The sequence below is a fragment of the Haliotis rufescens genome, unplaced genomic scaffold (genome assembly GCF_023055435.1).
Source record: "Haliotis rufescens isolate VD_foot unplaced genomic scaffold, xgHalRufe1.0.p SCAF_36, whole genome shotgun sequence".
In the NCBI taxonomy this organism is placed as follows: domain Eukaryota; kingdom Metazoa; phylum Mollusca; class Gastropoda; order Lepetellida; family Haliotidae; genus Haliotis; species Haliotis rufescens.
Genome location: NW_025964068.1, coordinates 3,710,616 through 3,735,344, shown reverse-complemented (window position 1 = coordinate 3,735,344; position 24,729 = coordinate 3,710,616). Strand labels below are relative to the sequence as shown.

The 24,729-nt window shown below is 43.5% G+C and overlaps 3 protein-coding genes across 3 annotated transcripts in view; 2 read left to right on the top strand and 1 right to left on the bottom strand.

Moving 5' to 3' along the window:
* The window catches only part of LOC124147754 (inositol polyphosphate 5-phosphatase K-like), a 48,015-nt gene that overhangs the window by 2,830 nt on the left and 20,456 nt on the right, over positions 1–24,729 (top strand). Inside the window, exons 2-7 of the mRNA XM_046518507.2 lie at positions 7,177–7,281; positions 8,663–8,756; positions 16,340–16,456; positions 17,439–17,546; positions 18,044–18,111; positions 18,402–18,513. Of these exons, the coding sequence (XP_046374463.1) occupies positions 7,177–7,281; positions 8,663–8,756; positions 16,340–16,456; positions 17,439–17,546; positions 18,044–18,111; positions 18,402–18,513 (604 nt within the window). The remainder of the gene's footprint in view (positions 1–7,176; positions 7,282–8,662; positions 8,757–16,339; positions 16,457–17,438; positions 17,547–18,043; positions 18,112–18,401; positions 18,514–24,729) is intronic.
* Positions 18,807–21,979, top strand: LOC124147755. Its single transcript, XM_046518508.2, has 6 exons — positions 18,807–19,733; positions 20,300–20,365; positions 20,674–20,770; positions 21,005–21,074; positions 21,290–21,418; positions 21,759–21,979. The coding sequence occupies exons 1-6, from the start codon at positions 19,564–19,566 to the stop codon at positions 21,977–21,979; spliced, it is 753 nt and encodes a 250-aa protein (XP_046374464.1). The 5' UTR covers positions 18,807–19,563.
* LOC124128444 (putative nuclease HARBI1) lies at positions 22,271–23,440 on the bottom strand. The gene is made up of 3 exons (XM_048381186.1): positions 23,219–23,440; positions 22,823–22,957; positions 22,271–22,507 (listed from the first exon to the last, which is right to left on the bottom strand). Exons 1-3 carry the CDS (start codon positions 23,365–23,367, stop codon positions 22,282–22,284), a joined length of 510 nt encoding a protein of 169 aa, XP_048237143.1. The 5' UTR covers positions 23,368–23,440; the 3' UTR covers positions 22,271–22,281.

The window sequence follows — 24,729 nt, the reverse complement described above, 5'->3', positions numbered from 1 at the left end:
TAGCACCCTCCTCCTAGGGATGAGGACTTGAAGGCAGTTGCTGTTAGCCAAGACCATTGTAAAAGACTTTACATGTATGTTAGCACCCTCCTCCTAGGGATGTGGACTTGAAGGCAGTTGCTGTTAGCCAAGAGCATTGTAATAGACTTTACATGTATGTTAGCACCCTCCTCCTAGGGATGTGGACTTGAAGGCAGTTGCTGTTAGCCAAGACCATTGTAATAGACTTTACATGTATGTTAGCACCCTCCTCCTAGGGATGTGGACTTGAAGGCACTTGCTGTTAGCCGAGACCATTGTAATTGATTTTACATGTATGTTAGCACCCTCCTCCTAGGGATGTGGACTTGAAGGCAGTTGCTGTTAGCCGAGACCATTGTAATAGACTTTACATGTATGTTAGCACCCTCCTCCTAGGGATGTGGACTTGAAGGCAGTTGCTGTTAGCCGAGACCATTGTAAAAGACTTTACATGTATGTTAGCACCCTCCTCCTAGGGATGTGGACTTGAAGGCAGTTGCTGTTAGCCAAGACCATTGTAATAGACTTTACATGTATGTTAGCACCCTCCTCATACGGATGTGGACTTGAAGGCAGTTGCTGTTAGCCGAGACCATTGTAATAGACTTTACATGTATGTTAGCACCCTCCTAATAGGGATGTGGACTTGAAGGCAGTTGCTGTTAGCCAAGAGCATTGTAATAGATTTTACATGTATGTTAGCACCCTCCTCCTAGGGATGTGGACTTGAAGGCACTAGCTGTTAGCCAAGACCATTGTAAAAGACTTTACATGTATGTTAGCACCCTCCTCCTAGGGATGTGGACTTGAAGGCAGTTGCTGTTAGCCAAGAGCATTGTAATAGACTTTACATGTATGTTAGCACCCTCCTCCTAGGGATGTGGACTTGAAGGCAGTTGCTGTTAGCCAAGACCATTAAAGTCCATATCATCCACAAGGATGCAGAACCGTGAACCAAGGCGAGCTCCCCTCTCGTCCAAATCGAATCGTCCAACCTCGGCATGTAACGCGTAAGGGATTGTTACAAATAATAACCTGTCAAAACAATGGACATAACACCTCCTTGTGGTTGAAGTAACTAAAACACAGTGCATTAAACACAATTGATTTCGAAATAACCAATATGTTGTCCTGCTGATGGTTGTAGAAAGAAAAGTGCATTGTCACATAGTAAGGCCATGTGTTTGTTTAGATTTCCCAGCCTTTGATTGTGACTTGATGACTGTCTTTCATGATGAATTTGATACATAGTTTTCATGTTCCATTTTCATAAAACATACATTATTACATGACCCAGACCAGTCCTTCTGACACATCTACTTTGTCTGAGTATCATGGCTATGACCACCAAGAAACGGCTTTTGTGCCATTTTGTTTGGACTCAAGTTTGTTATGAACAGATGGTTAGCTCAGAAACTACATATAGCAATACAACATAAGTGTGAGGTTCCATCAAGCAGACAACGAACAATTCTTGTATGTAGTACTAGTAGTGTTCCGGTTAATTGAAATAATCGAAAGGCCAAGCAACCAAACCCAATTTTTCATGATCAAACACAAACGGTTTTGACCCCTCTAACAAGTCTTGAGGTGGTTTTGTTTCCTGAAATTGTGCTCATTACTTGGAGAAAAACATAATAAAGAGTGGAGACATGTCTCTTTTGAAAAAAACATAGTTTTGAAGTAATCAGTTGTGTTAGGTGTGATCTAGTATTAATAAAAAGAAAAATTATGCTAACTGATTAAGTTTGATGAAAGATGGGTTGGTTGATGCTATCATCAGTCATGATTTTACATCCAGTTCCCAATGCTACTTGAATCATTACGTTGCCTGTGACATTTTTCATTTTCTAAGTCACTATGAACAAATGCTACTACCCAGGAAAAACTTTAGCATGCTTTGTTGAAGAGCATATAGCTACATATTCAATGTGTCATAATCTTATTGAAGAAATTATTTCTTTTTTAAATTCTAACTTTCAACTTTTGAATATTTAGGCCAAAGAATGGTAAAGTTATATGGTGAGAGTACACATGCAGTACATTCCCAGTATGCCACCGGTATCATGCTATTCATGTGTATGATCAGGAGATGCTATCAGATTATGTTTAACATGTTTAAGTTTCATGTTTTTCAAAATGTATATTTTTTACTTATCCTGCATTAGTCCTTAATGCATTCACTGCTTACCTTATGACAACAAGAAGACAGCGCAACGGCGATTGTCTTGGCTGAAAAAATAAAGATGTTGTTGATTTCTAGTCCTACTTTTATACGGACCATCGCAGCTGTCATGTGACCTTGATGACAAGTCACCTTCCCCACATCATTGCCTGTCGCGCTACAGCAAGGACGTGTCCCAGTGGAGCTTGTCAAATTGGATTAATTTAAACCTTTAATGTTTGGCTATAATTCTAAAATTAAAATAGGCCTAAAAAGACCTTGTCTTTTTTCCTGCCACATGCTTGTTGTTTCCCGCCATTTTCAATTTGTGTTGCAATTGTCTGCTTGCCAAGGTAGTCAAATTGTTTACAATTCTCAGCTATGTATGTATTACATATTCATGTGTTTTTAAATACTAGTAGCTTTGGCGTTACATAGAGTTGTGATATCAATATTGTATACACTTTCAACTTGTAAAAAATATTTGCCGATAGAATATTGTTTAATTCTAACGTCACTCTTCCAATCCCGTTTCATCAACAATTCTTTATTTGTGTAACTTATCCTTGCGCGTTGTACTAATTGTCGGTAAAAAATCTTTCAAAGATCTTCATCCATGTTGTTTGGCATGCATGCAGATTTGCTCGCCAGCTCTAAATGAAATTTTTGTGTAACTCTCTCTCCAGAGAGTTTTACAATGTATAGGCAGGTAAGTCGCAAATGTATTTTGCAGCAATCCCGTTGTGTGGTGAGGAAGATGTCACAATCGCTAGATAGCGATGGACATGTTTCTGTCATTACCACGCAGCCATTATCATCGGTGGATAATTGGGCTCCCGTCACGGTGACTGCAGAACTGCACCCTCCGCCAAAATCCACAATACCAGAGGAGATTGTGTGTATCGTAACTATGTCACACCTGTATCCTGCGCCAACACCTATGCCTATGAACCAGATACCTGCGTCGGCTACAACTATGACAGCTACAACTTAGCGCCTACTCTGGCACCTAACGTCTACAATACACCTATTGCGCATCCTGGTACAGCGCATTTATCACTGGGCAGCGCTACTACGCAAGCGCATACATCAACATTGGCGCATGACTTCCTATCCCTAGGCGGATCATCCAAGCCCTCTGTCAAAGGTAGCGCTACGCACCGGAGTAGAAGCCGATCACCGTCTTGGCGAACACATCAACATCGTTCTGACTCATCAGAAGATGGAGATTCCTTGGTAGAATGGAATACGTGTCTAGGCTTTGCACAAGTACCCATTTGGGTAGCAGACAGTCTCGTATCAGTGGCACCTTCCCCTGGAAACGGGTAGGATAAAAGGACACCATATGGTCGCATCCTACATTGATTCCGGTTGACCCTATGCTGACAGATATGGCTAGGTCATTGGATGAAGACTTCTCAAAGATCAGGTTCAAGATACCAGATTTGTGTTGAAACGGAAATCAGACAGGTGTTGAAACCTTTGTCAGCACTAGCATGGTCAACACGTGCGGTAGAGCAGGATCTATCAGAAGACAACCCTAACCGACTAGATCATTTCCAAACTATAGTGGACTTCCAACAGCGTCAGATTGACCACATGAGGAATCATCTCAAAGCTGCTCTGGCAGAGATTACTGTCACACGCTGACTTGGCTATTTACTTTTCAGCTGGGACTTTGAGTTCAAGTGCAGGCTCCTACGGCAACCCTGGTCATCTACAAACACCAAAGTTTCCAGTTACGTTCGGGATGAGACTGCTCTCAAGGCTCGAGAGCATGTCTCTCATAATCTTTTCCAGCGAGCAGGCAAGTCAGGCAATTATAAGCCTAAATGTCTGTCTCTCAAGGAAGGCCAAGACAAGGATTCCTTTCGTGGGAAAGGGCGTGGCAGAGGCAACCTCAAGGTACTTATCAATCCCGTCGTGGTAAATACCAAGGCAGGGGAGGTGATAAGAGGGGTAAACACTGAAATGTTGGACAGTCACGTTTGGCGACGCCCCCGTAGTCGGGAGACTGAATCTGTTGGTGAAAGGAGCTGTAGAGATGGTTCACACCCCATAGTTAACACTGGGGTTTTATTCTCACACCTGCCTGGTACCCATGAAGGACTCAGACAAGATGAAAATGACATACATTCTCCCCGTGTTCAGTTATTACCGCCCCACCATGTTGAGACTGCTCAGTACCAGCATCAATGTTTTCATCCGCCGCTTAATTATACCCGTGTCTCCTACGTCCATAACCAAAGTTAGTCGCAACACCATATCTCTATGGTCACACGCAGTAATCCTTCAGGCTTACGAGATCGCCAAAATGGATCCCCCGAGAGCGAATAATCCTCACAAGATCAGGGCATTGATGTGAGGAAGGTCACTTGTCATCAAGGTCACATGACAGCGGTGATAGTCCATATATAAAGCAGGAGTTGGAAAAATCCTCACAAGATCAGGGTGTTAGCCTCGACCATGTTTCACAGCAATTATTCTATTAGAACGATCATGGAAGGATGTTTTTGGAGGTCTGACACAGTTTTCGCTAGTCATTTACCTTCGCGATGTGACTCTCGAGGACGTCGAAGGCGTGCAAAGTTTTGGCCCTCCTTCCCCGCGCAAGTCATTGAGATTCGACCAGTGGAAGAAAATTAGACAATCTTTTTTGTCAGGCCTTGGCTCTATGATAAAGTAAGAAAAGAATTAGCTACCTAGCTAATATTTTCTTTATTACTAAATATGTATAGGGAACAACTCGTTAATTCCTACGTTCCTTCTGTAAGAAGATTGAACGACCCTACCGTAATGGCGACACCCCCGTAGGCCCCCGTAGGCGGGAGACTGAATCGGTTCTAGAAGAACTGGAGCATCCTCAAGGACGATACGTTCTCATCGTACCATGTCACGGTTATCATCTAGACGTAGAGGTACTTACATCGTTGACCACAGTTCCACTCCCTTGGGATTATCCAAGAAAACAACATCTGTTTTCAAAAGCCAACATAGACACAGTGATGGTAAAGGGAGCTGTAGAGATTGTACACGTACATCAGGATCCACTCAAGGCCATCACTCTACCGGCTCATCTAAGGCCTTACCTAAAAAACTTGGGGTTAGAAGCGTTAATTCTGGCCATATCACATTGGCAGAATCAACTACAGTCCGCCCAACTTGCAATATCCATGGACAACAGCACTGTGGTGTGGTGCCTGCACAATCAAGGAACAACGTGCTCCCACTCCCTGCTACAACCAACATTCAGGTTTTTCAATATAGTGGATCGTCTGCAACTACAGTTCATAGTTCAGCACATCCCCTGATGTCGAAACATACTGGCCGATGACTTACTGCGTCCTGACAGGGTGGCTCCCACAGAGTGGAAACTTCACACAGAAGCATTCCAGCCACTGCTTCAGAAGTTCAGGCAACCAAACATCGACCTGTTTGCTACGTGCCAAAACCAACAACTCATGAAGTCTGCCTCCCCGTTACCGGATCTGCAGGCTTGGGTGGTGGGTGCATTCAACATCCCTAGGGAGGGGCTAAAAGCGAGACAAGGAATCTTGCTCTGACTGGTCGCGAAAGGGTGGTTCGTTGAGCTCAGAAACCCAATACCCCCTACATTTGCGTACCAAGAAACACTTGAAAGGTAGCACCATTACCACGTACTTAGTTGAACTTAACTCAGTGTTGGCCGTCTTGGAAAATCGCAAGATGACTAAGGTCCCGGAACTACAGGTCCCACTACGCCCATTCAGACTTGAGGATCAGAAGGCCAAGTTCTGCCCCCCTCCCTGCTTGGGACTTGAACGTGGTTCTTCGAGGTTGGCATGGACCCCTTTCGAGCCCCTCTATGCATCCTCATTTTATGACCTCACCAAGAAAACAATATTTCTCTTGGCTTTAGCCACGGTGGCACGGGTGAGCGAGCTACATGCAATCGACATCACCCGGGTCAGCTTTTAGCATTGGACGCACGGAGTGGTACATCTCAGGTTGTGCTGGTATTTTATAACAAAAAATCAACAACCAGTCATCCTTTAGGCTTAAGAGATCGCCAAACTGGATCCTCCGAGAGCGAATAATCCTCAGGGCAATGATCATGGAAGGATGGTTTTGGAGGTCCGACACAGTTTTCGCTAGTCATTATTTTCGTGATGTGTCTCGAGGGCCCTCTGGTTGTTGCCCAGCAGGTTGCCAACCCCTGATGCAAATAATGAACTCGCCCTATACAGAGCCAGTCTACTTCCCCTCGCAAGTCGCTGAGATTTGGACAGTGGAAGGAAACTGACAACCTTTCTTTGTCAGACTTCGGCTCTGTGACATAGTAAGTAAAGAATTAGCTGCTTAGCTAATAATTTCTTTATTACTAAATGTGTATAGGGAACTACTCTTTAATTCCTATGTTCAGTGTGTATGATATTTGAACTACCCTACCGTAAGGCGTTTTTCTGAATTTTTCCGCTTCATGGTTTATCGACTAACATGTGTCGTGTTTTTCAGGGTGTAAATTATTGAGGTTTCTGTATTTCTGAAGGTTGACCCACATCCAAACCGTCTGAGACAGATGCGTTAAGGAGTAATGCAGGATAAGTAAAAAATAAAGTAAAATCTAAATATTTTTTACATTTGTATATTTATCCTGCATTACTACGTTTAAGGACCCAACCGTTGCAGACTTGCCTCCCCACTTTGGCTTCAGAAAACTCAAAAGTATGTTTTTTAAGCTCGGGCGACAGGCAGTGTTGTGGGGAAGGTGACTTGTCATCAAGGTCACATGACAGTGGTCCGTATAAAAGTGTGACCTGGAGTCAACAACATCTTTATTTCTTCACCCAAGACTATCGCCGTTGCGCTGTCTTCTTGTTGTCGTAAGGTAAGCAGTGAATGCATTAAGGACTAATGCTGGATAAGTATACAAATGTAAAAAATATTTAAATTTTACTAAGTTTAAATGTTTAGAATTGTTATGGTATCCAAGGCAAGCTTTTGTTGTTTAGACTTTATCTATGTACCTGGAATGTTGGAGGATCCAAACCGGCTGTAGACTTTACAGATGTCCTTGACCTGGAGAATTCCAAGCACCCTGATCTGTATTGTATTGGGTAAGTTAAACTCTTATTTTCTATAATAGCATAGGGTTGACATGTTTGAAGGTTAGAAATTTAAATGTTTCAATCAAAGTGAATCTTTTCCACTAATCACACAATATTAATATCTTGATGGTGATAGCACTTAGCATGCTTAGATTTAGAAAAGATATTGTTTAATATTAAACATGTCTACCATGTGAGATGTAGTCTCAAACTATGATACACTTTACAGCACATATAGTAGTGCATTGTCATAGACTTTACAGTATCATTTCTTCCAGGCTGTCAACGTGGTCCAGTACAGTATGGTCACACTCCATTCCATGTGTGTTGATTTCAGTTGATGTTAAATTAACGTACACACTTGCTGAATCATGTGAATTTGCTGAACAAGCATGATTCCTAAAGCCTGTGTATTCATCAGCAGGATAGTTCCCATCTTCCCGAGGCAAAAGTGTTAGCTGACTATTAAGTCCAGTTTCCACCCTTGCCGAGAACTAGGCTGGAACTTGGAGTTATGTTTTGGCTAGACTATTAGTCTATGCATAGTCCAGTCAAAACCGTGTCACAGAATCGACATCCGGTTCGGAAACTGTCGCGCAGGTCAATTGAAGGATTAGTAAAGCATTTGTACCATCAACCAGGCATCTACAGATATTTTCCAAATCTTTTCATGTTTTATAGCAAGGTGCTCAAGTAATTTTATGCATTTTGCGAGCTAAGACGCGTGTTATAACAATATAGATCTGTATTATCGATCACACTGCCTTGACTGGGCACGCCAGTTTGTTTGAAGCAAATGCAGCATGTGCAAGTAATATGATAGGTGGAGTCTGACTGGTCAATAGGATAGGTCATAAAAGGGACATAACTCGTATTAGCCACTGCTGGCGCTACGATCGAGCAACAGAATTCCAGACTAGTTGAGCAAGCATGGAAAGTAGACTTTTAAAGTCAGTTAACTCCCTTGCCTTGGGTCGATGGGTAGTTCCCTATGTTTTGGGATTGGCTGGTCACAATGGCTACCTAACATGGACACAGTAAACTAGTACCTTGAGTATCGCAAGATGCAAGATATCTTTAGCCAGCAAACTCTCTGTTATATATGGCATCAGAGGCAATAGCAGCAATTTGACGTGATGTCACTTCCACCATGTCTGCCACTATGCTGTCATGATGTATAGGCTGGTCAGCCATCTTGGCTGGGCTCTTAGAGTGACTGATTTTTAATTAAAAGTTTTAGATAAATTGATGCATGATATTAATTATTATATTTTAGTTGCAAAACTTTCTGTTGGAAGGACAGTGTAATATAAGCTATAAAACTGTTTTTCTTGAATTTATCTGTGGTGTTAGCTTCCCCTCATGTATATTGTTCCCCTCTGTGAGGAAGTCTGCAGGAGATTGACGTGCATGACCTGAGTCTGGAGGAGCACCCGTGGAGCAAGGCGCTCACCACCTGTCTAGGAAGTAGAGGATATGTCAAGGTAGGTTGCTTGTTGGTCTGTAAATAATTTAGTCTGGACCATACAAACCAGTGATTGATGTTATGAACAATGATCCACACTGTCGCGGGACAATGACTTGGGATCAACCATGTCACCAGGGTAATCTGACCCCCTAATTAATTCACCTGGCAAGACAATCATTGGTTGTTGTGGTCTGATTCTAATAAGAAATCTCCCTGTCATTGTGAGTGCCATTGTGCTTGTCAGGCATGAAACCGGGGCTGAGTGACCTGCAACAAATATTTAACTTACCTCAACCAGGATCACCCAGAGTAATACCAACCCATGTCTCTGTAGACCCACAGCTATATGGCCAACCAGTATTTATTATGGCGATTAATATTCCAACAAGCAGTTCTTTTTTTAGATTGTTGTGATAAAATTTAATATATTGCTTCAAATCTTTTTTAAATGCCTGCAGTGTTCCCGTTTACCGGTAATTACCATTTTCTTACCGGTAAAATTAGGCTTGGACCAGTAATTCATGTGACTGCAAATAAGATAACATCGGTGATATTCATATAAGTACATTTTTCTAACAAAGTCAGCTTGTCTGTTACCATCAGGGTTTCCTCTTGTCTATTTTTAGGTTAAATATCCGTTTGTAGCGACTTCATCTCAAAATATTAAAAAACAAAGAGAAAATTTTGACGGAAGTTTGTGTGAATGACGTAAAGATGTAACTAAGTTACTTCAGAGATGACATCTTTGCACTGAACATGAAGATGAAGGAATTAAGACCAAATAATTTTCATAGTATTTTTTCATTTGTTGAAAGTTGGGACTGGCAAAAATTAGGGGTGGACTGGTTTAGAGTTGCCAGTCTACAAGGACTGGCAGTTTCAAAAGCCAGCGGGAACTCTGTGTCTGCTTCATTGTACATTTCTTAACGTAAATTACTCTATTTAGTCCTTTTAGCATTTTTATTTTACATTGTGCTTTGAAACAGTTTTAGTGATCAGCATAGCTATGTCTTTGTTATTTTGGGGGGCGCGGGTGGCCCAGTCGTCTAAGGCACCGCTATTTGCTGTACAGAGTTGCGTCCCTTGGGCACGCCAGAAACCTATGATTGTGAGTTCGAATCCCGGTTTGCCCCGATTATGTTTCTAGGTTTGTCAGCACCATACCCGTGCTCGTGGGTTTCACCAAAGTGGTAAACGTCTAAGACCTGCATCACTTCGGGCTTTCCTCCCACATTAAGCTGACACGCCGTGATATAACTGGAATTCTGTTAAAAGCAGCGTTAAACCCAACTAACTCACTCACTTTGTTATTTTGTGTACTTGTGATTGTTTGTATGTATGTGTGCCATGTGTTGCTGTTATTGTACGTGCGATATAACTGGCATACACGTAGCACAATATGAGCCTTGTGTATCGATACTTTCCAATTCATTTTCCGAAGAATTATTATACAGTTATACAAAATGTATTTAAATACTATCTTGAGATATTTGGATGTACTGGGGTCCTATTTAAACAACACACGCTTTGCGTCATTTAGTGGTTAAAGTGTTAGCTCGTCGTGCTGAAGACCCGGGTTCGATTCCCAACATGGGTACACTGTGTGAAGCCCATTTCTGGTGTCCGTGATATTGCTTGAATATTGCTAAAACAGCGTAAAACCATACTCACTCCCTCACTCTGGCATGGTAAATGTTGAACGCTGTATAGAATGCTATCACAACAAACATGATAAAGTATATCTAGAGTTATATATTATAGAGTTATAACAGTATTCATCCCTTCATCCTATGTTTTATTTGCTTTGAACTCATATTATATTGGTTATATGTCTGTATTATGTTTAATTACATTAAGTAATACGTTACCACTGTTATACCGAGGCTGTTGTCTCCCACAACTGCTGCTATAGCGAAATCTACCACAGAGATCTCAATTACCTCATGCAGCACGTGCGTAGCCACCTAGCTGCCATGTGACACCCTTCACTCTTGTCTCCTTCGTCTGCTTAGCAAGACGTGTTTTCTCCTGCTGAAGCGTTCCTTGAAGATTTGGTGATATTTATTATAGTTTATTCTCTAATAAACTGTGCTTTTATGGGTCGTTGCGGTAGCTACGCTTGGTTATAATTTTCCCGCCAAACGGAAAATTTTTCCCGCCCTTTTTTCTATATACTTGCGGGGTTCGCGTATGCACGTTGTGTTTTACGTTTCCCCTGTTCTTGTATGTTTTGGGGGTTAACATAACTTATTTCTTTAATAAAAGTTATATGTGTATGTTATATGTTCATATTGCTCGTTTATTTTCTTGTGAAAATGTTCGTTTGTGAATCATTGTGGTGCGTGCGTTGTAACCATGTTTTGTTCTTTGTTTATAGCAAACAATCAATGTCTGACATGGATATGGCCCCAGTATCCACCCCCTCTACCCCTGCTCCTCGGAGTTATGGGGTGTGCAGAAAGTTTTTGTCGTCCCGGGATCCCCACGATCGTTGCCCGCGGTGCAGGGTTCCTTGCGGGGACACCCGGTGCATCCTGTGCGAAGGTCTGGGGCCTGCGGATTTTGAGCGGTACCGGCTGTACGTACAGTCCGTCTCCACCCCTGTGGTGGCCGGTTCGTCCGGTCGGGGTCCCCGTGCGGGTACCACCTCCTCGGCTGCGGCGGATCCCCTTGCGGCCCTCGGGCTGTCTGGGGATTCCGTCGCCGCATTGTTGTCGAAACTTGTGGATTCCAAGCTGGCGGCCTTATCGCAAGATAGGCCGCTGGCTGTTCCGTCCCCGGCCTCTTCGGTGGCCGCGGGGTCGGACGCGGGGTCCACCGGTAAAGCGGCGGATCCCTTGGCGGCCCGTGTGCTGTCCGGGGATTCCGTCGCTGCATTACTTGCATACCTTGTGGACTCCAAGCTGGCGGCCTTATCTCAGGATAGGCCGCTGGCTGTTCCGTCCCCGGCCACTTCGGTGGCCGCGGGGTCGGACGCGGGGTCCACCGGTACGGCGGCGGCTCCCGTGGTCACCGGTCCTTCCCCCGAACCGTTGCTCCCGCTATCGGTTTAGGACCGCGTGGCCATGGTTTATGACCTCTTTGAGGACATGCCCCGGCCGGTACCGCGGGGAATCCACGACTGTGGGTTCCTCCGAGGTATACGATGAGTCTTCCGACACGGCTTTCCCCGCATCAACCTTGCTGCGCGGTTTCAAGCCTTCCTTGGAGAACGCCTTCGCGGCGGCCTCCGGTCGGGGTCTCCCGTTGCCTCCGACGTCGTGGAGAAAGGGTTTATTCCCGGTACATGACCTTGCCTTTCCCGAGGCTGGTCCTACCGCGGAGGCCCATGTTGAGCGGTTGGGTGTCCGTGCCCCACCGGCTGCTACGGTAACGCAAGCTACCTTGCACCAGCTGGACGCCCTCGCTCGGCACTCCATGTCTCACGGAGACACTTACTTGGCTGCAGCGGCCCGTCTGGTCGAAGGTTCTCCCACGGACCGTGACCAGCGCATTTACAACTGCCTGCTCAGTTTAAATGCTTCCCTGGAGTACGTTGCCGAGGACTCTCGGCACACACTTGCTCTTGTTGGGTCCCTGCATAGGCGCCTGGGTGCCGCTCCTAACCGGAGCGCGCCCCAGGCTGCTGCGGCCGGTAGGTCTAAGGGGTCGGGTTCTTCTTCCTCTGGGAAGTAGCCCCGCCCTGGGGGCTCCGGTATGGGCAATCAGCTGCCCTTTCGCGGGAAGACGGGGAACTGGGGGAAGCCCAAGTCGTCGACGGACGGCAAGGGCCCCTCCAGGTGACTCTCATTGGAGGGGTTCGTATGCCGACAGCGCCAACTTCGGTTGGCCCTTAGGCGAACCCGAGTCACTTGGCCCTGGACAGTTGCGCCTGTCGCAACCTGTCAGGGCCCCCTCTCCTTCCCCAGTGGGAGCCAGACTCCAGACTTACTGGGAGAATTGGGAACAAGTGTTCGACGACCCGTGGGTGGTCAACACGATTCGGTACGGCTATCGGCTTGATCTCAAAGCGAATCCGCCGCTCACCGTTGCCCCGTTGGCAGGTTTCGATTCGGAAACCGATCTTCCCATCCTCGCCGATGCCATCGGCAGGTTGGTGGAGAAGGGGCAGTACGGGAGTTAGCTCTACCAGAAATAACACCGGGGTTTTACTCCAGGATATTTCTCGTTCCCAAGTAGGACAGTGCCGAACTCAGAATGATTCACACGTCCGCTCCCTGGCTGTTCACCCGGTTAACCACCCCCATAGTGGGGTTCCTCCACAGGAGGGGTGTCCGGTACTTCGCGTACCTGGACGACTCGCTAGTAGCAAATCGAATGACGGACACCCTGTCACGCCATCTCGATTTCGCACGTCGGCTCTTGGAGCACTTTGGGTGGATTATCAATCTCCCCAAGAGCGAGTTAACCCCTTCTCAGAACTTGCTGTTCATCGGAGGTCGGTTCAACACGGTGTCCCATCGCCTCTTTGTCCCCCCAGACCGGTGGCACAAAATTCAGGCGATGATTGCCAAAGTCTTAGCGGTGCAACAGACTGTTCACTTTTGGGAACAGCTGTTAGGGCTACTTGTATCAGCCCAGGACTGCACCGCACGGGGTCGTCTCCAACTCCGCCCGCTGCAACGTTTTTTAATCCAGTTGTTAGCAACGGAGGTGAACAGTGCGACCGTCGCCCTCCCGGATCGGCTCCGACCGCATCTAGAGTGGTGGACGGTCCCTTACATTGTCTTATCAGGAGTCTCTATGCGGCCCTACCGGGCCACGTTGACCCTGTATACAGACGCCTCTCTAGTGGGCTGGGGCGCCCATCTAAAGGGGGAGGTGAGCTCGGGTGGTGCTTAGACGAACTAGGTCTTCACATCACTTGTCTCGAGTTCAAGGCAGTGATCAACGCAGTCAATCACTGGAAGCATCGTCTCGTCGACGCCCGGCTCATGCTGGCGACCGACAACACGACGGTAGTGTCCTATGTGAACAAACTGGGGGGAACCCACAGTTACTCGCTACTCGATCTCATGTTCGAGTTTTACGCTCTGGTGGACAGTGTCCCGTGCCAGATACGCGTCCGTCACATCCCAGGTGTGCGGAACGTACTGGCCGATGCTCTATCGAGGCCTCAGGATCCGAGCCCCACAGAGTGGATGCTGAACCCAGTAGTGTTTCAGTGGCTGTGCGAACGTTTGGGTCGTCCGATGGTCGACCTGTTCGCAACGCGGTTCAACAATCAACTCCCGTTGTTTGTATCACCAGTCCCGGTCCCGAGGGCCATCGATCACGATGCTCTCGCGTTAGACTGGACGGGCTTGGTCGCTTATGCTTACCCGCCGACAGCGTTGATACCACACATTCTAAGCCGGCTCCGAGGAGTTCGCTGTCGAATGTTACTGATCGCGCACATGTGGCCGAACAGATCGTGGTACCCCGACTTGCTGACCCTGGTCACGCAGTCGCCACTTCCACTGCCTGTGAGACCGGATCTCTTGATCCACCCTCACACCCGTCAGCTTCATCCAAACGCAGGGCAGTTCAATCTGCACGCGTGGATGTTGTCACCGAGCGTCTGAGGAGTAAAGTTTTTTCTCGCCGGGCGTCTCGGGCATACGTTAGTATGCATCGTGATTCTACCCAGAAGGTGTATAATGCACGTTGGGTTATTTTCACGAAGTGGTGTTGTAAACATCACATTCATTCGCCAGATAAGGTATCTGTGCAGGATATTGCTCGTTTCATGTCTCACTTGCGAGAGACCCGGAAACTCTCCGGGGGTTCCATTGCCAACTATGTCTCGTCCGTTGCTACGGTACGGGACGTTGCTATGGGTACCAGTCTCTCCAAAGAGCCGGTGATACGGGGTATTATCAAGGGTTTCAAACAGCACGATCTTAAGAAGGGCCGCCTTCGGGCACCGGCCTGGGATCTTTCCCTAGTGTTGCAATCACTTACGGAAGCTCCGTATGAACCCTTGCATAGTGCTTCGTTCCGGCATGTGACTTGGAAAACAGCATTTCTCCTCTCCTTTGCCACGGCGGCACGTGTATCCGAAATTCATGCACTCGATGTCGCCAAGGTACGATTCGATAGGGGTGACGAAGGAGCGGTCCGCCTGGGCCTGCTCATGGACTTCGTCGCCAAGAATCAGAGAGTCGGGCAAACGGAGAGAGAATTCACTGTAAGATCACTCAAAGAAATCTTACATCCTGCTGATACTGAGGACAGAGCGCTGTGTCCGGTTAGGGCCCTTAAGTATTATCTTAAGGCTTCGAATGAACGTAGACAAGGGCGTGACCGTCTGTTCATATCGTGTAACCCTAATCGCACGGTTGACATACCTCGCAACTCGATTGCGTTGTGGCTTCGTTCTGTCATCAATCTGGCGTACCGGTCTCGGGGGTTACCGGTAGCGGGGTCAAACCCGCACGAGATCAGGGCGCTAGCGGCAACATTTGCCCTACACTCGAATATCTCTGTTCGCAGAATATTACGAGGTTGTTACTGGCGTTCTGACTCGGTTTTTGCCAATCATTACCTCAAACAGGTCGCTGATGCCGTCGTGGAGAGTGTGCACCGTCTTGGCCCGCGGATCGCGGCGCAAGCGGGCACCTAAGGGGTGTGCCCAGCGCAATTCCGAACTCCTCAGGCGTCTGACCTTGCACGGTGGTCAATCTAGGTCTACTCCAATGTTCCCACTGCCGTGGGTACAGGAGTTGGGGTCCCGCAAACCAGAGCACTCACACCACAGGTGAGGGCGGCTTTTTGTGTGCTTTGTCCTTATTTGTATTTTGACAATTATGTCTTTAATTGTCTGTCGTGTATCCCAACCTTGTGATGCATGCTTACAAATACTGGAATTAGGTCACGCGCCTAATGCATACTTTAAGTAGGCTTGCTCTGGGATATACGGTCTGAATGAAATTAATTTCCCTCTTTTCGACTGTTTAACCTGATCTAAGATTAAGCTCACGCGGATACAGTGTTCTCATCCGCTGCGGCGATGAAATACCTATCCAGTGGGGCCGTTTGGAGTCACCAATCGTTTTGGCAATGACGATTGAGCCTTACGGTATGCGCTTGACAGTGCTTTGGTATTCCTATAGGGTAACGCCTAGCTAGGTGCATGCGCATCAAGTGCTTCCGCCTTGGTGTTTACTTCCGCTGGTCGGAAGGAGCGCTAGCAGTCAGGATTCGGGTTGTAGGTGCTCCCCACCGCCTACTGTGGTAGTCAGCCTCGGTATAACAGTGGTAACGTATTACTTAATGTAATTTGTAGAATTTTCCTATTCGGAATATTCTATAAGTAATACGTTACCACTGGGCTGCTGCCCGCCCGTCCGTCCCCCGAGCACTTGCTCTCGCAGGAGACGAGTGAAGGGTGTCACATGGCAGCTAGGTGGCTACGCACGTGCTGCATGAGGTAATTGAGATCTCTGTGGTAGATTTCGCTATAGCAGCAGTTGTGGGAGACAACAGCCTCGGTATAACAGTGGTAACGTATTACTTATAGAATATTCCGAATAGGAAAATTCTACAATTCTTCAAGATTTAATGTTGCATTGTGATGGTAATGAATCTGCTTGTGCATGATAATCTATGATATTTCAGTTGAAAGGCCGTCGGATGCGGGGCGTGATGACCATTGTTTTTGCTCGGAGGGCCTTACTGTCTCATATCACCAGCATTGAAGCCGAGGCCACCAAAACAGGCTTGGGGGGATGGTGGGTAGGTGGCTGACTGTTTACATTGTCATGATAGCTGATTCAAGGCTACAATGTCCAGGGGGGTTGTCCAATGGTTAAAGCAATTGCCCATCACACTGAAGGCCCAGGGGGGATCCCACACATGCTACAATGTGTGAAACCCACTTCTGGTATCACTACCATGGAAGTGCTGAAATATTGCTATAGGCAAATTTAAACCTTACTCACGCATGCACGCATGCACGCATGCACGCATGCACGCATCCACCCACGTCGCAAGTCAATGTGCAGTGCATGATGGTCCTGATTCTTGGCCTGTCAGCACTGGACAGTTTCCCTGTGGTCTTGGGAGGCACCAGGTGGGTGTACATTAATGTCAAGATATGCCATAACTGAAATTACTTTTCACCCTGATCACTTTATTGAAACATATATAACGGGAGTACATCAGTTTCTGAGACCTCAGGATATAATTCTGTTATTTCATCCAGTGAGTTAGTTAGTTCTGCAGTCAGCAATATACCAGCTGGACGACTGTGACAGTAGTCTGTTTACAATATCAAATCTGGACCAGACAAACCTGTGACTGCAGTCAGCAATATACCAGCTGCAGCACTGTGACAGTAGTCTGTTAACAATATCAAATCTGGACCAGACAAACCTGTGACTGCTGTCATCAATATACCCGCTGCAGCACTGTGACAGTAGTCTGTTAACAATATCAAATCTGGACCAGACAAACCTGTGACTGCAGCTGCATTGATGCACACCGATCTGATGCCAACCGATCAGCCACATCACCGAATCTGACCACATGATTCTCTGTAGCATGGTTAGATGTCAGCAAGTGGGAGAGACATTAAACCTGTTCCTCTTCTCACCCCACAGTGTCACAAATAACATGAAGACATAACATACTCACTTGCACAGGAAAGTTGCGGTGGTTCAGCCTGTACACTTTGGATGTTGAAAGTTTCTGGATAGTTTATCTCATGATGTTTTAGGGCAACAAGGGCGGGGCCAGCGTACGGCTGGACTTGTTCGGGATGAATCTCATCATTGTTAATGCTCACCTTGCTGCTCACAGGGAAAACATACAGGAGAGAATTATTGTGAGTTTCCATGGCAACACCGACACATGCAGTAATAGATTTACATGTTAAAGCCAAAAGGTTGATAGGTGCCAGTGTTATGCCCTGTAATGTACAGATAATTAAAACACATTGAACTTTTACTGTTACCTTGAAGTAATATCTAATCCTAAGACTTCCATGGCCATTGTAATCATTGGGTAAGTCTTATCTGTCCAGAAACATGTTATTGTAAACATTGTAAACATTCTACAATTTAAACTGATTTTTTTCTTTGCTCTCCACAGAGCAATCCAAACAATATTCCGAATAGTTTAGCAACACTCCTATCTTTCAAGTTTTTATTTTCGACCTTGAAAAACTACATGTTTAGCAAAATCTGCAATAAGTATGCTATGACATCAGTTTGTTTCTGCATGAAATATGTAACATTTGCTCCTTTACCACAGGAGTATACACTCTGTATGTAGGTGTAGTTTGATGCATTATACAAAAGGGTGTTCAATACTGTCTTCCAGGATTTTGACAGCATCTTGGATAGTCAGAAGTTCAAGGATGAAGATGTGGACAATATTCTAGACCACGAGTAAGTGATGTATTTCGGGGCACTGGTGACTCAGTGTTTTAAGCATGTTCAGGTGCCGCAGTTGCGTCCCTTAGTTATTCAAGAATCTGCAGATCCCTGGGTTCCCATCCCTGGTTTGCCTTGCTTATGTTTCTTTGTGTGTCAATATAATCGTGGATTTTGCCAAAGTTGTTACTTTCTACAGCCTACTTCCTTTTCCTTCTGCGTCAAGCTGACACAGTATGATGTAACTGAAGTACTGTTCAAAACTCCCTTACCATGCTTACAGTACCATACTTCTCTTCTTGTAGCTATGTTTTCTGGATGGGAGACCTCAATTTCCGTCTTGAAGACTTGACCTATGAAGGAGCCATACGTCACATTGAGAAAGGAAATCTAACTAAACTGCTCACATATGACCAGGTACCTTGTTTGAGTCAACAAGCCTCAATTATTCTTTTGGCAGCATTGTCAGTGGATTTTGTGTTGACATTTGAACTAAAAGTTTGTTTGTTTATTTAACGCCGCACTCAGCAATATTCCATTATGACTGTCTGTAAATAATTGAGTCTGGGCCTTAAGTCCAGTGATTGACATCATAAGCATCAATCTACGCAATTAGGAAATGATGCCATGCATCAACCAAGTCTGCTAGCCTGACCACCCGATCCCGTTAGTTGACAGGCATAGTCTCATCTTACGACAAGCACGGGTTGCTGAAGACCTGTCCTCTACCTAGATCTTTACATTATTGAACTAGTGTCATGTTACGGCAAGCACGGGTTGCTGAAGACCTGTTCTCTACCTAGATATTCACATTATTGAACTAGTCTTATGTTACGACAAGCATGGGTTGCTGAAGACCTGTTCTCTACCTAGATATTCACATTATTGAACTAGTCTTATGTTACGACAAGCATGGGTTGCTGAAGACCTGTTCTCTACCTAGATATTCACATTATTGAACTAGTCTTATGTTACGACAAGCATGGGTTGCTGAAGACCTGTCCTCTACCAAGATCTTTACATTATTGAACTAGTCTTATGTTAGGGCAAGCACGGGTTGCTGAAGACCTGTCCTCTACCTAGATCTTAACATTATTGAACTAGTCTTATGTTACTGCAAGCACGGGTTGCTGAAGACCTGTTCTCTACCTAGATATTCACATTATTGAACTAGTCTTATGTTACGACAAGCATGGGTTGCTGAAGACCTGGCGGCCTATTCACGAAGCTGTCTTAGCTAAGACAAATCTTAGCTACTTACGATAAAAATTACGACTGCCATAAGAGCTATTCTTGAAGCTGTCTTAAACCTATCGTAGCCGTGTCCCAGCTACGACAGCTGTCGCGGCTAAGACAGGGAGCTCTTTTCTGTCGGAGATAGAAAGAGTCGGGTGTTTTCCCGTGACGTCATAAGGGAATTCCCTTGACCTACATTGACGGGCAGACGATACCTGTCATCTGTGCGCCATGGACTCACCTCCGAAAAATAAACGCATCAGGAAAGTAAACTGGATGCCTATTGAAGTGGACATATTAATTCAAGAAGTGGAGAAAAATCATCACATTTTATTTTCGGCGTTTTGCAACACCGTGACAAATGTGCAAAAGAAGAAGATATGGACCGACATCGCTCAGAAGTAAGTAACTACTGAGCAACCCTAACTCACTGTGCGTTAACCAAGAATACTTAAGCTACCACTGTTAAGTGTGTCATATATATGTGATCGCATGTAGAGTAAATCTCAAACTCAGTATAGGTCCATGCACGATCTTTTTTCCTTTGTTATTTGTCAGGCGACAGTGACTATTTATAGTCGGGGGAAAACCTGATTCCTCCCATGAGTCGGGTGTTTACATTGTTACATCTAGATGCATTTCGGGGACACGTATCATTATCGAGCCAAACATTATGCCTTATCGTATTTTTTGTAATAATTTGTTTAGGATTTATATTACCCATGCTAACATGAGCTGAGAAATAAAAGAGAAATGTACAAACATTTTGTCAAGTAATTCTTCTCTCTCTGCCTTATGATAACAATTGTGTAAATATTTTTTTTATGCAAGTAATAATTATCCAATATATAACGTCATACATTATGTATATGTAGTACAAATGTATCAATCTGTACAATGTGTAGTAATTAAGTATTGAAACAAAGTTTTGATCTTATTTGGTGACATTATGTGATTTTTTTAATAGAATCTGTGCCAACAGCTTGGTCAAACGCGATGAGAAGGACATCAAGAAGAAATGGACTGACATTAAGTAAGTGCATTGGCCATATCTGATAAAACAAAATGAACCCAGTACTGTTAACATAATATATATAAATATTCAAGGTTTTTTTTAGCACCATCAATTAATGTATTAAAAAAACCTGACATATTTCTGGCTGATATGAACCTGTCAATAACTAATTTTGAATTGCCTGTGTTTAGACAAATTTGCTTACTATATGAAAACATATAAAATACTAAGAGTATCAAGAGATGATGAAAAACTTTTATTAAACATTGAGACTAATCCAATTTCCTTTCTTGCAAATTCAAACTGTGATATAATCTGGTATTCAGAAGCCAAGCAAGAAGGAAGGCTGCCTCACTAAAAAGAGAGATTTGTGCAACAGGAGGAGGACCACCACCTCAACCACTTAATGAAGTTGAAGAGCGGGTAAATATGATTACATTGGCATATGAAAGATTACTATAACTTCTATGTAATCAGCCATGCTAAATGACACATTCACAGCATATATTGTAATCACTTGTATGAATTGTTTTCACATTTGATACATTTTTTCACATCTATCATGAACAGGGTTACTACATAAAACATTTTTAATCTTTCATTGTTATGTGTTATAAATCTTTGAAATTTACAATCTTCATTAAAATTTATTTACAGATTGTATCACTGATTCCCTCCTGTCAAATTGATGGTTGTGAGGGAGGATTGGAGAGTGATGTCAATGAATGTAAGTTAAAGATATCTGAATTCATAACACAGAAAAAAATATCAACATTAATTCTTTTTTAATTATAAATGACCAGTGATAAAGATTTCACTTACAAATAATTCGACATTATGTCATTGAAACAATTGTAACATGTACTCCATGTAGTCAATGTCACACATAAATATGTCAGTTGCATGAAAACTTATACATTCTGATTATTAATTTTCTTTCAGTTGTTCCTGAAGACTTGACAAATGCCTGTCTGCCTGACGAGCAGTCAGTGTTTGTTATACAACCATCACCACCACAGCTGGAGTCACAACAGAAAGCAGCAGTTGTTCAGACCGTACTAGCTGTGGAAGGTATTAAAATATGATTGATCTGACACAACTTGTCATGATAATTCAACTATATCACAGGTCTGACCATTCACACAAAGATTTATAACATGTAAGACCAGTGAAAAAATACTAAGTAAATAAAACATGTCGATTTGTTGTCTAAAAGATTTTCAACTCCTCTCACAACTTCTTATATAAATGTCACTTTTGTCAGTTCACTTAATATTATAAAAAATGTTATTAGGTGAGAAAAAAAAAAAAATCTCCAAAATCTTTCACATATACATATTGTGTACTTTGATTATTGAAAAAAGCGTTCATTACCTTTATTCATGTTTCAATATACTACTCATATTTTCAGGACAAATTCCAACCACAGGTGACAAATTGATGGCTTTGGAAGAAAGGAAAGTGCAGATCCTGCAGCAGTTGCTGACAGTAGAATTGCAGCGTCTCAATATTGAGGAAAGAAATCTTGCTATAAATGAAAGAAATTTAAAAATAAATGAAGAAAAATTGTTGCTGAAACAAGCAGAAAAAAATGTTCAGTGCCTGTCTCCTCTTATATCATTTCATCATTAATTAATATTTCCGCTTTGTTGTACTATTTAAATATATATGTAATATTTGTCTCTGCTAAGTCTATTTCAGGAGAGGGCCAGTGGGGTAGCATTGTGGTTAAAGAGTTTGCTCATCACGCCAAACACCCGGGTTCGAATCCCCACATGGGTTCAAAGTGTGAAGCCCATTGCTGGTGTCCCCAGCTGTGATCTTGCTGGAATATTGCGAAAAGCGGCATAAATACACACACACTCACTCACTATCTAGAAGAAACATTTCAGTTCATGTCAGAATTTTTTTTTTTTCCACATGTTCAGTATTGTTCACTGTCTTGAGAACAATTGGCGGATTACACCACGCCTAGTTTGAAACCCATCACAAATAGGTCCATGATATACTGTGTCATCACTGGCAACTTCATCAGCCTGGGAAGGTGGCAGTGGTATGTTCATGTCAAGGCACATATTGTGCAGCTGGGCTGCAGCATACACTACTTGGTGGCATCTCTTGCTGGTAAACATCAAACACCCTGTAGTTTTCCCCAGACAACTGTAAGTCACAATAGTACAATAAAATTTTGTTGGAATAATATTTGAATAAACTTATGCTCAAATATATGAAGATGTTATCTTGTTGTAACATTTATACACATTTTCATATCTTATATATCCACAGCAAGAGATTGCAAAAGTTATCTTGTGGCAATTCAGTTCATATATCAATCATGTATGGATTTTTTCTTACTTATAGACTCCATAAAACATGAATAATGTTATACATTTAAAAGAAATAATTTTATGTTATTTAAAATAAAAACTTCAAAATCTACATTGTTTTGTCCTAAGTAATTATTGCTATACATACCGGAATCTAGACTTCAACACCCCGAAAGCCCTCTCAACGGTGTTTCTGGTTCTGCAGTGGGCACGGTTATATTTTTCCTCTGGTGGTGTTTGTGGGTTTGAAAGAGGCGTGAGGAGCCATGGTCGACAGGCATACCTATTTAGTAAAGTATACATAAATGTTGGTTAGAAGTGTTTGCAGAATATGTGACTGTGATCGATGGGTTTTTTATTTTCCTTCACTGCAACATTAATGTCATCATTATTAATTAATTTATTTGAAAACTGTCAATTTATCTGAGCATTTCCAAACTGTGACATATTCCTATATTAAAAGGTATTCTGCAAAAATAAACTTCCAAATTACAATCAAAACTACTATGTTGATGTTATTTTTCACATGAGAATGTTGTTATACCCAGAGTCACCAAGCAACCATCCATCCACAGGATTCTGCTCTAATTTGGTACCAATTGTACTGTTGGACAGCATGAATGCATCATGAGTTGCCCCTGGCCATCTACAGACAATGTTGGTGAAACTGAAATAGTGGAAATATATTTTCATTATCTCTATTAATGATTTCTTAGAATGGGTCAACCATTTTCTAAGTGTTATATTGGGAGAGATGGTGGTGTTACTGCTTCAAACCATACAATTGTTGTTTTCTTTTTTTTCCAAATAAACCAAACAAACATATCATTTTCATTCCTTCCATCTTTTCAAATATTCACTTAAATTAATTTTTAAACAAATGTTGATATGTTTAATCCCGCAATCACACATGGTAAGTTAAATTGAAAAGAAATCCAATAATTTTATACTACTTTAAGTAATAATTTTAAATTGTCACCAATTATTTCAGGAAGCAATTAATTAATTTGTGTACATTTACTGACATTGACAGTGAGTACTTTTACATTTAAGTCATGGATTTGATACTTATTTCATTACAAAAACATATTTCTTTCACATTTCATTCTATTGACAGAACAATGTGTGTATGATCATCACAGACTGTTAATATTATAATTAATTAACCTTATAGGAAACCCTTCCTTAAACCTTTATTGTGCCCCTTCGATGTCATTGGCTGGGTTTATTGACAGGGGGGCGCAATGGGTCATGGTCAAGGTCAACTATGCGAGGCGGTACATTTAATGTGATCGTGGCGATGCATGAATTGGCAGTATGTATCTTTCTCATTCAATATACAATTTCATTGCTATTATAAAACCGTGTACAATTACCGGAGATCAGCATCACATATTGCTTGAATATTGATGGCATGGTAACCCTTACGGCACACGTAAGCGACCTCCTCGTCATGCGGTGGTCTAATAATGGCGATCAGCGTGCTATCGATGCATCCTATTACATTGGGGAACCCAGCTATGTCATAAAATCTTTCTTTTGTGTTTTGACGGGTTGTGGCATCGTTTGGAAAGTGTATCAAATTCAGATGTTTACACAGTAGATTTATGGTTTTGTGTATCACCCTCGATTCACTAGGTTGACTGACACCGTGCAGGTCCCCGATTTCAGACTGAAAACCACCTTTTGCCAAGTATCGTAGAGTTACCAAAACATGCATTCGCACTCGCAATAATTTGCATGATGGCATGCCGATTTAGCCTATATCTGGATATAAGCTGCGCGTCATCTAGCGTGTCCAGCTGACTCGTCCTGTCACGGAATATTTTCTTCCTAGAAGGTGTTAGGGTTGATTGCTTTTCTCTATCGAGAAGCCCGAGCAATAGGTAGGACGCCATGATGCATGCCTAAGACAGGTTTACGACAGGTCAGACCCTGTCATAATTTTTGTCTTAAACTTAAGATAGCTTAGCGCTAAGACAGCTTCGAGAATAGACTTAACTAAGACGTTTTTCGCTATGACATATTTACGCCAATCTTAGCGCTAAGACAGCT